General features: G+C 49.0%; 8 protein-coding genes across 8 annotated transcripts; 6 read left to right on the top strand and 2 right to left on the bottom strand.

Annotated features, from left to right (window-relative positions):
* Positions 1-39: 39 nt before the first annotated feature.
* KL928_001523 (uncharacterized protein) lies at positions 40-1,359 on the bottom strand (the record flags this gene model as incomplete). Its single annotated transcript, XM_043201898.1, has 1 exon — positions 40-1,359. The coding sequence occupies one exon, from the start codon at positions 1,357-1,359 to the stop codon at positions 40-42; it is 1,320 nt and encodes a 439-aa protein (XP_043060800.1).
* Positions 1,360-1,440: 81 nt separating this feature from the next.
* Positions 1,441-1,665, bottom strand: KL928_001522 (uncharacterized protein; the record flags this gene model as incomplete). The annotated part of the gene is made up of 1 exon (XM_043201897.1): positions 1,441-1,665. One exon carries the CDS (start codon positions 1,663-1,665, stop codon positions 1,441-1,443), a length of 225 nt encoding a protein of 74 aa, XP_043060799.1.
* Positions 1,666-1,987: 322 nt separating this feature from the next.
* On the top strand, positions 1,988-3,214 carry KL928_001521 (uncharacterized protein; the record flags this gene model as incomplete). Its single annotated transcript, XM_043201896.1, has 1 exon — positions 1,988-3,214. One exon carries the CDS (start codon positions 1,988-1,990, stop codon positions 3,212-3,214), a length of 1,227 nt encoding a protein of 408 aa, XP_043060798.1.
* A 75-nt stretch (positions 3,215-3,289) lies between these two features.
* Positions 3,290-4,666, top strand: KL928_001520 (uncharacterized protein; the record flags this gene model as incomplete). Its single annotated transcript, XM_043201895.1, has 1 exon — positions 3,290-4,666. The coding sequence occupies one exon, from the start codon at positions 3,290-3,292 to the stop codon at positions 4,664-4,666; it is 1,377 nt and encodes a 458-aa protein (XP_043060797.1).
* An 86-nt stretch (positions 4,667-4,752) lies between these two features.
* KL928_001519 (uncharacterized protein) lies at positions 4,753-7,479 on the top strand (the record flags this gene model as incomplete). Its single annotated transcript, XM_043201893.1, has 1 exon — positions 4,753-7,479. One exon carries the CDS (start codon positions 4,753-4,755, stop codon positions 7,477-7,479), a length of 2,727 nt encoding a protein of 908 aa, XP_043060796.1.
* A 450-nt stretch (positions 7,480-7,929) lies between these two features.
* Positions 7,930-9,147, top strand: KL928_001518 (uncharacterized protein; the record flags this gene model as incomplete). Its single annotated transcript, XM_043201892.1, has 1 exon — positions 7,930-9,147. The coding sequence occupies one exon, from the start codon at positions 7,930-7,932 to the stop codon at positions 9,145-9,147; it is 1,218 nt and encodes a 405-aa protein (XP_043060795.1).
* A 220-nt stretch (positions 9,148-9,367) lies between these two features.
* On the top strand, positions 9,368-10,115 carry KL928_001517 (uncharacterized protein; the record flags this gene model as incomplete). The annotated part of the gene is made up of 2 exons (XM_043201891.1): positions 9,368-9,455; positions 9,547-10,115. 2 exons carry the CDS (start codon positions 9,368-9,370, stop codon positions 10,113-10,115), a joined length of 657 nt encoding a protein of 218 aa, XP_043060794.1.
* Positions 10,116-10,320: 205 nt separating this feature from the next.
* KL928_001516 (uncharacterized protein) lies at positions 10,321-10,857 on the top strand (the record flags this gene model as incomplete). The annotated part of the gene is made up of 2 exons (XM_043201890.1): positions 10,321-10,331; positions 10,395-10,857. 2 exons carry the CDS (start codon positions 10,321-10,323, stop codon positions 10,855-10,857), a joined length of 474 nt encoding a protein of 157 aa, XP_043060793.1.
* Positions 10,858-10,930: the final 73 nt, after the last annotated feature.

The following is a 10,930-nucleotide window of genomic DNA, read 5'->3' as shown; positions in this document are numbered from 1 at the left end:
TGAGATTAGTTTTCATCAAAAAAATTTTGTACGGCTGTGCTAAATGCTCGACTGCCGCATAAGCAGCTCAAGTTCCGAGTTCTTGTGGAGCGGGAAGGCCAGGTTGTGGCGGTGGACAACGTACTCAGAGTCAAAGTACTCAATGGCCGACGGGATCTCGTGCGTATGCAGGCCTTTGATTTTGTCAATTTCGTACGACGAGTAGTTGCAACGTCCGCGTCCCACGCTAACGGTGTTTTTGGACCTGTCCCACTTGCCGGTCGCGCTGTCTCTGATTCCAACCCTGATATCCACACACTCAAGCTGCCCAAACTCACCTTCAACACCAATGACCCCCACAGGCAGCAGCCCGGCCCGGTTCCGACGCGTAATGGCCTCGTAGCAGCCAGGATCGATGATCAGAGCCCCGGCAGGCTTGAGACCGTGCAGCAGCCAGAACTCCTTGTTTCTGACGGCGTTCCTTGGCTGGCCAATGAACCGCGTGTGCAGCGGGATTTTGTGGTGTTGCAATTGAGAGAACTCGCGTTCATTCGTGATCTGGAACTGCTCGTGCGACTCTGCAGAAATGATCTCCGCAGACTCTCTGAGCTGAGCGTCCATCTCACAGATATAGTTGGCAATCCGTATCATGTCATGCGGCCGCTGCGAATTGCAAATCACAGTCGTGACGCCCGCGTTAGTGGCCAGGTCCGCGGCAATCAGCTTGGTTTCCATTCCCCCAGTGCCGATGCTCGATCCCGACGACTTGGTGTTCACCTCCAGACTGTTCATGTTCTTCACCAAAACGACCGGTTTTGCGTTCGGGTTCAGACGCGGATTTTCAGTGTAGAGACAGTCGACGTCGGTGAGCAGGAAAAGGAAGTCCGCGTTGCACATTCCAGCAGTGATGGCAGAAAGCGTATCGTTGTCTCCGAATTTGATCTCCTGCGTAGAAACAGTGTCATTCTCGTTAACAATGGGGACAACGCCCATGTCCAGCAGTTCGATCAGGGTGTTCTCAGCGTTTCTGAACTGGGAAAAATCCGTAATGTCGTTTCGGGTGAGCAAGATCTGCGCAGTCTTCTGATTCTGGTAGCTAAACATGCTGTCCCACAAGGACTGGAGCTTTCCCTGTCCCAATGCGGCAAGGGCTTGCACGGCAGACAGACGCTTTGGCTTTTTGTCGACGCCCATGCGATGAAGCCCTATAGCGATGGCTCCGGACGAAACCAGCACGATACGATGGCCCTGTCGTCTAAGAGCAACCAGCGTCTCCACAATCATCGACACATTGGCAATCCGTGGCTCGTGGGTGACCTCGTCGACGATCGACGAGGACCCCACCTTCACCACGATGGTGAACTTCTTCTGATCAGTCATGGTGGAAAAAACAGATTTCGAAAAATCTACGCCACATCCGTGCACCGAAAAAGACCCAGATCCGCATCAAATCACCCTCTTCTAGTCTCCTCCAGAGAGGTCCTGGACCGACATCGCGTCTGTAGGCTGCGGTTCTAGCATGTCTGCGAGGAAGCCCTCGTTTGATGCCGCGGCAAATCGGCTCGTTTCCGGCAAACTGACGCCCTTGTTGACGTCCTTGTCCTTGTCCATGGTGAACGGCTGTCTGCACATTGGACACAGCCCTTTGGCGGTCTCTGTCTCCAGCCACTTCCAGATGCAGTGCATGTGGAAAGCGTGTTGGCACTCTCCAATGACTGAGCGTTAGCGAACTAAATGGGCCTTTTGTACTTACCTAGTGGGCATTCGTCTCCTGGATATTTGCAGGTTGTGCACGTCCCGTCAAAGGATACACGGCAGATACCGCAGACCTCGTCCTCGGGGATGTCCCAGTGCCACGAATAGATGGCGTAGCAGCTGTTTAGTTTGATTTGCATGCTCTGCTTGGGAACTGACTTATTTAAGATCGGATAAAATAAATAAACGTCGCGTCTCCGAGTCGCTGTGCGGCGTAAAAAAATTTATCTATCCAAATAACTCTTTTTTCAGCATGTCCAAGAGGTGGATTGATAAAAAGACGGCACAGAGCTATGCGCTCTTGCACCGTGCGCACGAGGATCCGCTTTATTACAACGAAGAGGCTGGAGAGCGTGTGCTTGTGCCGATTGAGAAGAGGAAAAGAAATGCCAGAGAGCGACTGGAGACGAAGCAGGACCTCCAAAAAGAGCTAGATTCAAAAATAGCCCAAGGAGACATCAGGAAAAATGAGGGAGAGGCAGCCCTGTATGGAATCACGTACGACGACTCTCAGTACGACTATATGCAGCACCTGAAGCCTATTGGTGAGGACAAGACGGGAATATTCATAGCTAGAGAGGACAAACCACAGAAGGTGGAGCTGCCTGCAGAGCTTCTGCCGTCCAAGGAGACAGTCAAGTACGATTACCAGCGTCAGCAGAACATCCAGGACGACATCGCTGGTTTCAAGCCTGATATGAATCCTGATCTTCGAGAAGTTCTGGAGGCCTTAGAGGACGAGGCATACATAGATCCCGACCAGGACGAGGATAACGTGGACGTTTTTGGCACACTGCTGGGCGGAAAGCCTGAAATAGTGAAGGATTCGGATTACGAGGAGTATGACGAGTGGGATATGGACAATTACGAGGATGAGTACGGCGACTACGACTCCAACGGCGAGGCCGAAAACTTCGACTGGGAGAAAGATTTTAGCCGGTTCAAAAAAGCGCAGACTCGCGGCAAAGTGGCCAACGACTGGGACAGTGACGACGAGTTTGACGAGGAAGATGAGGAAGACGAAGTCGGCAGTCTGCCCGATCTTGGGGCCACAGCAATGAAGAGCAAGAGCTCAAAGAAAAAAGAGAAACGTCGCAAAGGTGCGAAGACAGACACCTCGTCGTATTCCATGTCTTCGTCTGCTCTGTGCCGGACAGAGCAGATGACCATCATCGACGATAAATTTGACGTGATGAAGGAGCGGTACGAACAGGAGGAGGAAGAAGAGTACGAGCCATTTGCATTTGAGAACGAGCGTCAAGATCTGGCTGCTTTGGTGGACGATTTCCTGGATAATTATACATTGGAGAAAGGTGGCAGGAAGATTGTGAAAAAGGACAAAGAGCTCGAGAAAATACAGCGTGCTGCCGACAGTGTGTCTCGGAGCAAGCTCGCTCTTCGCCGCAAGAAGGACAGCAACGGAGGCGACCCGTCTGCGTTCAAAGGTTTGGCTGATGATATGAAGAAGCTGCGTATGTAATCTGGGGAAGGTCGTGCGAAGATCTTGGGAAAAAAATTTAATTATTGTCTTAAAAAAATTATTTAAGTGTCAGGCATGGCTAGAAAGAGTAGGACAGTGGCCGAGGAGATCGCCAAGGAGCTTTCAAAGCCCGTATTCAAGGACGTGGACATTGAAAACGAGCCAAATAGCTCGTCTGAAGGAAGCGACGATGAGGTGTCCCGCGAACACTACGTTCAGAACCGCAGCAGATTAAGAGGAGTGGAAGTGGGCGAGAATTACAAGGGAAAGAAGGTGAGTCGTGGTGATCTATACGACGAGGACGAAGCCAGAAGTGAGGGCAGCGAATCTGAGGAGGCAGAGTCTAACGATTCTGATATCTTAGCAGATGTGACTGATAGTGAAGTTGAAGAGGGAAGCGATAATAGTGAGGAAAGCGAGGAGGGTGAGAGCGAGCAGGAGAGCGGACACAACGATTCCGACGCATCGTCGGTGGGCGACTCATACAAGCGGGAGAGAATATCACAGCTGCTGGCAGAAGAAAAAAAGCAAATCATCTCGAGGCTATCTGCTACCGCCAAGAGCGATGCTATCAAGGGATACGCTATTCTGAGCCAGCATCGAATATTTGATCTTATTTTGGACAGTCGGATCAAACTACAAAAAGCCATTGTGTCTGCCAATCAACTACCACTAAACACAGAAATATACGATTCGCTATCCAAGAAGGAAAAGAAAGAGGTTGAAAAAGTGCAGGAAAAGGTCTTCGAGCTTTTGGAAAAGACGATTAATGTGCGCAGAAAACTATATGCTAAAGACAAAATTGAGCCTCCTGCTGCCAGCACCAAAAAGAGATCACTGGCTTCGCTGTACGAAGAGACTAGCGAGTTTGATTCCGTTTTGGAACCGTTCAAAAAGAATGTTTTGGTGAAGTGGTCTGCAAAAGTGCAGGCCGCATCCGGCTCGTCTGCTCTTCAATCCGGCAAGTTCCAGACCATCAACCAAGACGCATATTCTCAAGTCCAGAGCAATCTTCAGGATATGGAGAGATTGGTGAAGAGAACGAAGCTGAATCGCCGCGGTGTGACTCCGTTGGGCATGGAAAAAGACCAAGAGCCAATTCTATTCGACGACGACGATTTCTACAGAGTTTTGCTGAACGACATGGTGGATAAAAAGATTTCTGACAAAGCGGCCTCGTCTGCTGCGATTGTGACAATGAGCTCGAACAGAATACACAAGAACTACGACCGCAAGGCTACAAAGGGCCGCAAACTGAAGTACACTGTGCAGGAGCCGTTGCAACAGTTTGAAGTTCCAAAGAGGAGCGAGTGGGCATGGAACGACGACCAGATCGATGAGTTCTTCGCATCGTTGCTGGGCAGAAAAATAGATATGGGAGAAGAGGCTGAGGAACTTGAGCCTGAGGAGGGAGAAGCTATATTAAAGTCCGACCTCAAGCTGTTTGGATAAATAATAAACTGAAAAATAGATTTAATATTTAATTTATCAATTTATCGCTCTTTGCAATTTCATGCGCAATTCCTGCGAGCCATTGAATGACAACGCCGCCGTCTTCACCGTACTCATTAACGGATATAGTTCATGATGTGCCGTTGACCAATGAGGACATCGCGCCGGAGCCTGCCCAGATATCGGCGATTGAGACGTACGATCTCAATTTGTATGTTGGGACGAGTCTCGGAGAACTGATCCATATGTTTTGGATCGACGACGAGACAGGATACATGGCGGTCTCAAGACAGCAATTCAGCAGTAAGAACAAGCCAATAGATAAAATTCTGCTTCTTCCACAGGTAGCGAAGGTGCTCGTACTGAGTGGAGGAACCATTCAGGCATATATTCTTCCGGAGCTGTCCCCAGCCAACATAGGAAAAATCAAGGATGTCAATGACGTGTGCATAGATCTGGATGATAGGAGACTGGACGCCAAAGAGGAAAATTACATTGGAAGCGTGAACAATATAGATTGGCACGTTTATACTGACGTTACGGTTTTTACCAGCAAGAGCGTCCGATTAATTCGCATATTCGACGACAGCATCAAGCTTGCTAGGGATCTCAATTACCCAGGCACTCTGCGTGGTGTCAGGCGATCGAAGTATGTTGCCGTGGGCTCACAGACGAGCTACGATTTGATTGATTTGGTTCAAGGACAGAAAATTCCACTTTTTCCTTCCCAAGAGTCCTGCCCGCTGATACTGGCTCTTGGAACGAATGAGTTCCTGATGGCCTGCGGGTCGTCTGACGGTCCTTGTATGGGAATGGTGGTCAATATCTCCGGGGAGATCTCCAGAGGCACTTTTACCTGGCCAGAGTACCCCAGCTCTCTGGAGGTTGATTATCCGTACCTGATTGGTGCCTTTGGCAAGTCGCTCAAGATTTACTCGCTTCACGATCAACGACTTGTGCAGACGCTAGACTTTGAATCTGAAGTGGAGGTCACAAAGGTTAGTCATCTGTTCAAGTCCGATGACGATGGCCTCAAGTCGCTACTGGAACGGACACCAGTAATATATCAATCCACAGCAGAAGAGGTGCAAAAAATTGCAGAGGAATCCGATCAGCATTACGGCACCATGTCGAGCATTTTGGTGTACGATAGAGACGGGAAAAGTATCCGATTAATCAAGCTTCAAGCCAAGGCTTTGCGATTATTGCAGGTATACCAGTCTGCCAGCACGGACAATTGTTTGGAGATATTCGACGAGATATTCGACGAGTACAGAAACCCAGACGTTTGCAACGAGGTCGAGAAACTGTTTATTCTCCATCTGTTGGCTCTTCTGGGCCTCAAATATGAGATCTTCGACCAGTGCTACGATATATGGGCCAGCAACGTCGACAAACTCGACCCACGCCTGCTGCTGTACGCGCTGGGTATCCCGAAAAGCGAGATCTTTGGCTCGGTTTGGATTTTTAGGGGACTGGCTGACGAACTGGAGGACATTAGGAACAAATACAGCACCAGCGCTCGAGCCAAGGAATTTCTTCAATTGTATTTGTCCACTTGTATATTAGAGGCAAAAGATGGCGATCTTTTGAAAACCATAGAGCTCAACTTGGCCAGACAGAATTTGGAGTCGCCTGAATTTCTGGCACAGCTGAATAACGTCAAGTACAGCAAGAACGAAATTATTGAGATGCTGCTTGAGACAAAAAACTACTACTATCTTGCAAAATTTTATGAGAAGCTTGAGGACAAAAGCCAGACGCTCTATTACTGGAGAAAGCTACTGGAGGGGGAACTTGCAGACCCCAAATTCCAGGAAAAAGACCCTTTGAAATATATGGTTCAATATCTGCTCACTTGCGACGAGCCCTTGATTGAAACGCATGGCAAGTGGCTGCTCGAAAAATACCCTGAATACGGGCTTCAGCTGTTTATGCATCCTGAGCTGAAAGATCATAGTTTCAAGGACGTCAAGATATTGCAAATGTTGTCGAAACAGCACAGAAGAGCGTATTTGCATTATATGGTGACGGTCAAGGGAGAAAAACAATTCACGGGAGACTTGATTCTGTCACTGCTCAGAGAGCTTATACAAATGGACGGTATGCAACAGACTCTGGAAAAATACACATCACTACCACTTCCAAAGCTCCAGTTCTACGAGTTCTTAGAGCTGGAGTCGGCAAGGGAGCACTCTCAAACTATAAAAATGCACGATCAAATATATCGCTATTTGCTGCAAATAAGCAAAGACACCATGTCGATACTGGATCGCAAGAACGTGGCTGAGCAGTGCCTCGAACTAATCGGAGCATACGAAGGACTTTATCTCCTTTTGGAGGCAGCCATATACTACAAACAGGCACAGCATGAAAAAGTGGTGGCCGTTTTTCTTAACTTGGAGGATTACGAAGCATGCGAGAATTTTGCTCGCACATTAAAACTCCCAGCAGACTCACAATCAGACGGCAGCAAGAGTCCGCCATCTACGTCGTCGACTATCTCAAGAACCGAGTCTTTGCAAATGCTGATATTCGAGAAATATTTGCAGCTGGAGCGTCCGGAGTTGATAGAGCGATTTCTGAACAACAACAACGTTTTTCAGGATGTTGACGACGAGGCCAACATTGCTGCGAAAATGGACAAGTTTGTCAGTTTGCTCAACAGGATCCCAGATACTTTCCCTATGTGTCGATTGGACTCGTTTTTGGTAAGCAATCTGATCAGCTTCCAGGACCAAGTGGACGAGACGACACTCTGCAAAAACCTGACCCGCGCATTATATACGAACCTTAAGGGATTGAAGGATTAGACGAAACGCGAGAGACATAACTGGCAAAATTAGAGACTTGAGGATGCCGCGCTACCACGGATCATTAAAAAATATATTTAAAAAAATATGGCGATGTAGTCGATACGAGGTTCGAACTCGTGACCTTCCCCGTGTGAAGGGGACGTCGTAACCACTAGACCAAACGACTTACTCACGTCCTGTTTACTATCATGGTGGTACATACCCAATGTAGAAGCTGAATCAAGGAACGCTGTTGCGCACATCGACACCACTGTGTGCTACTGTCTACCGGCTAGACGCAGGATGGGTCCACAAAGTCATTTCTGTGGCAGAATTAGGAAAATTTAGTGCGCGCAAAAAAAATTCCTCGCCGGTTCCGCACTTGATGACCATTTTTCAGATTTAGTCACATATCGGCGAAAATTTTTTAAATTTAACAGCTATCGTTGCGCATTTTTCTTCACCAACATGGCACAAACTAACCCGTACGGACCTAATCCCAGCGATTATCTTTCGAATGTGTCCAAATTCCAGATTATCGACAGCACCCTGAGAGAGGGAGAGCAGTTTGCGAACGCATTTTTCACCTTAGACATGAAATTGAAAATCGCCAAAGCATTGGACGAGTTCGGTGTGGACTACATCGAATTGACGTCGCCCGTGGCGTCCGAGCAGGCGCGCGAGGAGGTCGAGGCCATCTGCAAGCTCGGTCTGAAGACATCCAAGGTTCTCACGCACATCAGATGCCACATGCACGACGCCAAGGTGGCCGTGGAGACCGGGGTGGACGGAGTGAATATCTTCATTGGAACCTCCAGTTTTTTGAGACAGCACTCCCACGGTAAAGACATGTCGTACATCACCAAGTCCGCCATCGAGGTGATCGAGTTTGTCAAGTCCAAGGGCGTTGAGGTGCGGTTCAGTACCGAAGATTCGTTCAGATCTGACATTGTGGATCTGCTCAATATCTACAGCACGGTCGACAAGCTCGGCGTGAATAGAATTGGTATTGCCGACACCGTGGGCGGTGCCAACCCTAGACAAGTCTACGAGCTTATCAGAACGATCAAGTCGGTTGTTTCTTGCGACATCGAGACCCATTTCCACAACGACACCGGTTGCGCCATTGCCAACGCCTACACCGCCCTCGAGGCCGGAGCCAAGTACATCGACACGTGTGTGCTGGGTATTGGAGAGAGAAACGGAATTGTGCCGCTGGGTGGATTTATGGCCAGAATGATTGTTGCCGACCCAGACTACGTCAAGTCCAAATACCAGCTGAAAAAAATTAGAGACCTCGAAAACTTGGTGGCAGACATTGTGCAGGTGAATATTCCGTTCAACAACCCAATTACCGGATTCTGCGCATTCACCCACAAGGCCGGTATCCACGCCAAGGCCATTCTGGCCAATCCATCCACGTACGAGATCCTGAACCCTGAAGATTTCGGCCTCTCGAGATACATCCACTTTGCCAACAGACTGACCGGATGGAACGCTATCAAGAGCCGCGTGGAACAGCTGAACCTGAAACTGTCGGACGACCAGATCAAAGAGGTTACCACCAAAATCAAGCTCATGGGAGACGTGAGGCCGCTGAACATCGAGGACGTGGATTCCATCATCAAGGACTACCACGCGGACGTGAGCGAGGAGCAGGCGAACAAGAGACAGAGAACGGCCTAGACGGGGACAACGCATACGTAGGTTGAATAGATAAGTGGCGATTACCAGGAGCGGGAGCGCAGGGAGCAGTGTAGCAGGCACAGGAGCTGTAGCTGTGGTTTTTGGGTTTGTGTCACGTGACTTCCACGTGATGTCCTGGTTTGCACGTCGCACCTTTTTAAAATAATTTTTCACGAAAATATTTCTTCATCCAACACCATGCCAAGTAAGTATCAGAAACATGACTGGACGTTTTCCAGTCGAGGTTTCGGGACCTCAGCTCTTTCAAACACTCCATGAGAAACTTGCACTGAACCCCCGACACTTCAGTGCAAGAACCTGGCCCTCTGGGCGGGCTCTCAATGTTGTATTTGAAGTAGCGTAAATCCCTGTTTCTCGATTCTCTAACACCCGTAGGAGCTCCAAGAACCCACTCCAAGACCTACTCGGTCCCAAAGAGACCATACGAGTCCGCCAGATTGGATGCCGAACTTAAACTCGCCGGTGAATACGGTCTGAAGAACAAGCACGAGATCTACAGAATTGGTTTCCAATTGTCCAAGATCAGAAGAGCTGCCAGAGACTTGCTTACCAGAGACGAGAAGGACGAGAAGAGATTGTTCGAGGGTAACGCCTTGATCAGAAGACTGGTCAGAGTCGGTATCTTGCCAGAAGACAAGATGAAGTTGGATTACGTTCTGTCCTTGAAGATTGAGGACTTCCTTGAGAGAAGACTGCAGACCCAAGTTTTCAAGCTTGGTCTTGCCAAGTCCATTCACCACGCTAGAGTCTTGATCACCCAGAGACACATTGCTGTTGGAAAGCAGATCGTGAACATCCCATCCTTCATGGTCAGACTGGACTCCCAAAAGCACATTGACTTCGCTCCAACTTCTCCATACGGTGGAGGAAGACCAGGAAGAAACAAGAGAAAGTCTCAGGCTTCTGCTGGTGGTGACGCCGAGGAGGGAGAGGAAGACGACGAGTAAGTAGATAATTGGAAAATACAGATTAGCAGGAAGCAGAGTAGTAGGGTCAGTGCGGTTTGTGCCCGCTGGTGATCTATGCTCGCGAGATTAAGACCACGTGATCTTGCGCCGGGCTCGGGGCGCTTGATTAATCACATCCCTGCACCGGGTTTGATATGAAAAATTTTAAATCCGTATTCAATTATCACTCTATAATTAATTCAAGATGGGTAAAAGGTAAGTGGCCAGCGCCTTGTCTGGGGCTTCAGCACGCCAGATCCCCCCAACACTAACACGCAGTCATGGTTTGAGATCCAGAACTCGTTACGCATTCAGTCGTGACTTCAAGCAGCACGGAGCGCTGCCTATGTCCGTGTACCTCAAGACCTACAAGGTCGGAGACATCGTCGACATCAAGGTCAACGGATCCATCCAGCAGGGTATGCCATACAAATACTACCACGGAAAGACCGGTATTGTCTTCAACGTGACCAAGAGCTCCGTTGGTGTGATTGTCTACAAGGTTGTTGGAAACAGATACATTGAGAAAAGATTGAACGTCAGAATCGAGCACGTCAAGCACTCCAAGTGCAGACAGGAGTTCCTGAACAGAGTCAAGGAGAACGCCGCTAAGAGGGCCGCTGCCAAGGCTTCTGGCGAGCCAGTGTTGCTCAAGAGACAGCCAGCTCCACCAAGACCATCCAAGGTCGTTTCTGGTGTCCCAACCAACCTTGCTCCAATTGCCTACGAGACCTACATTTAGTGAGTAATGGATTAGTAGAGTGAAGAATGACTGAACTGTAACCGACTGTGCTTGTGACATGTCACCAGAGAAA

Source organism: Ogataea angusta (assembly GCF_019207475.1).
Source record: "Ogataea angusta isolate 61-244 chromosome Unknown 61-244_NODE_3_length_881311_cov_93.026150, whole genome shotgun sequence".
Taxonomy (NCBI): Eukaryota; Fungi; Ascomycota; class Pichiomycetes; order Pichiales; family Pichiaceae; genus Ogataea; species Ogataea angusta.
The sequence above is the reverse complement of the archived record's forward strand: the minus strand, read 5'-3'. Positions and strand labels throughout refer to the sequence as shown.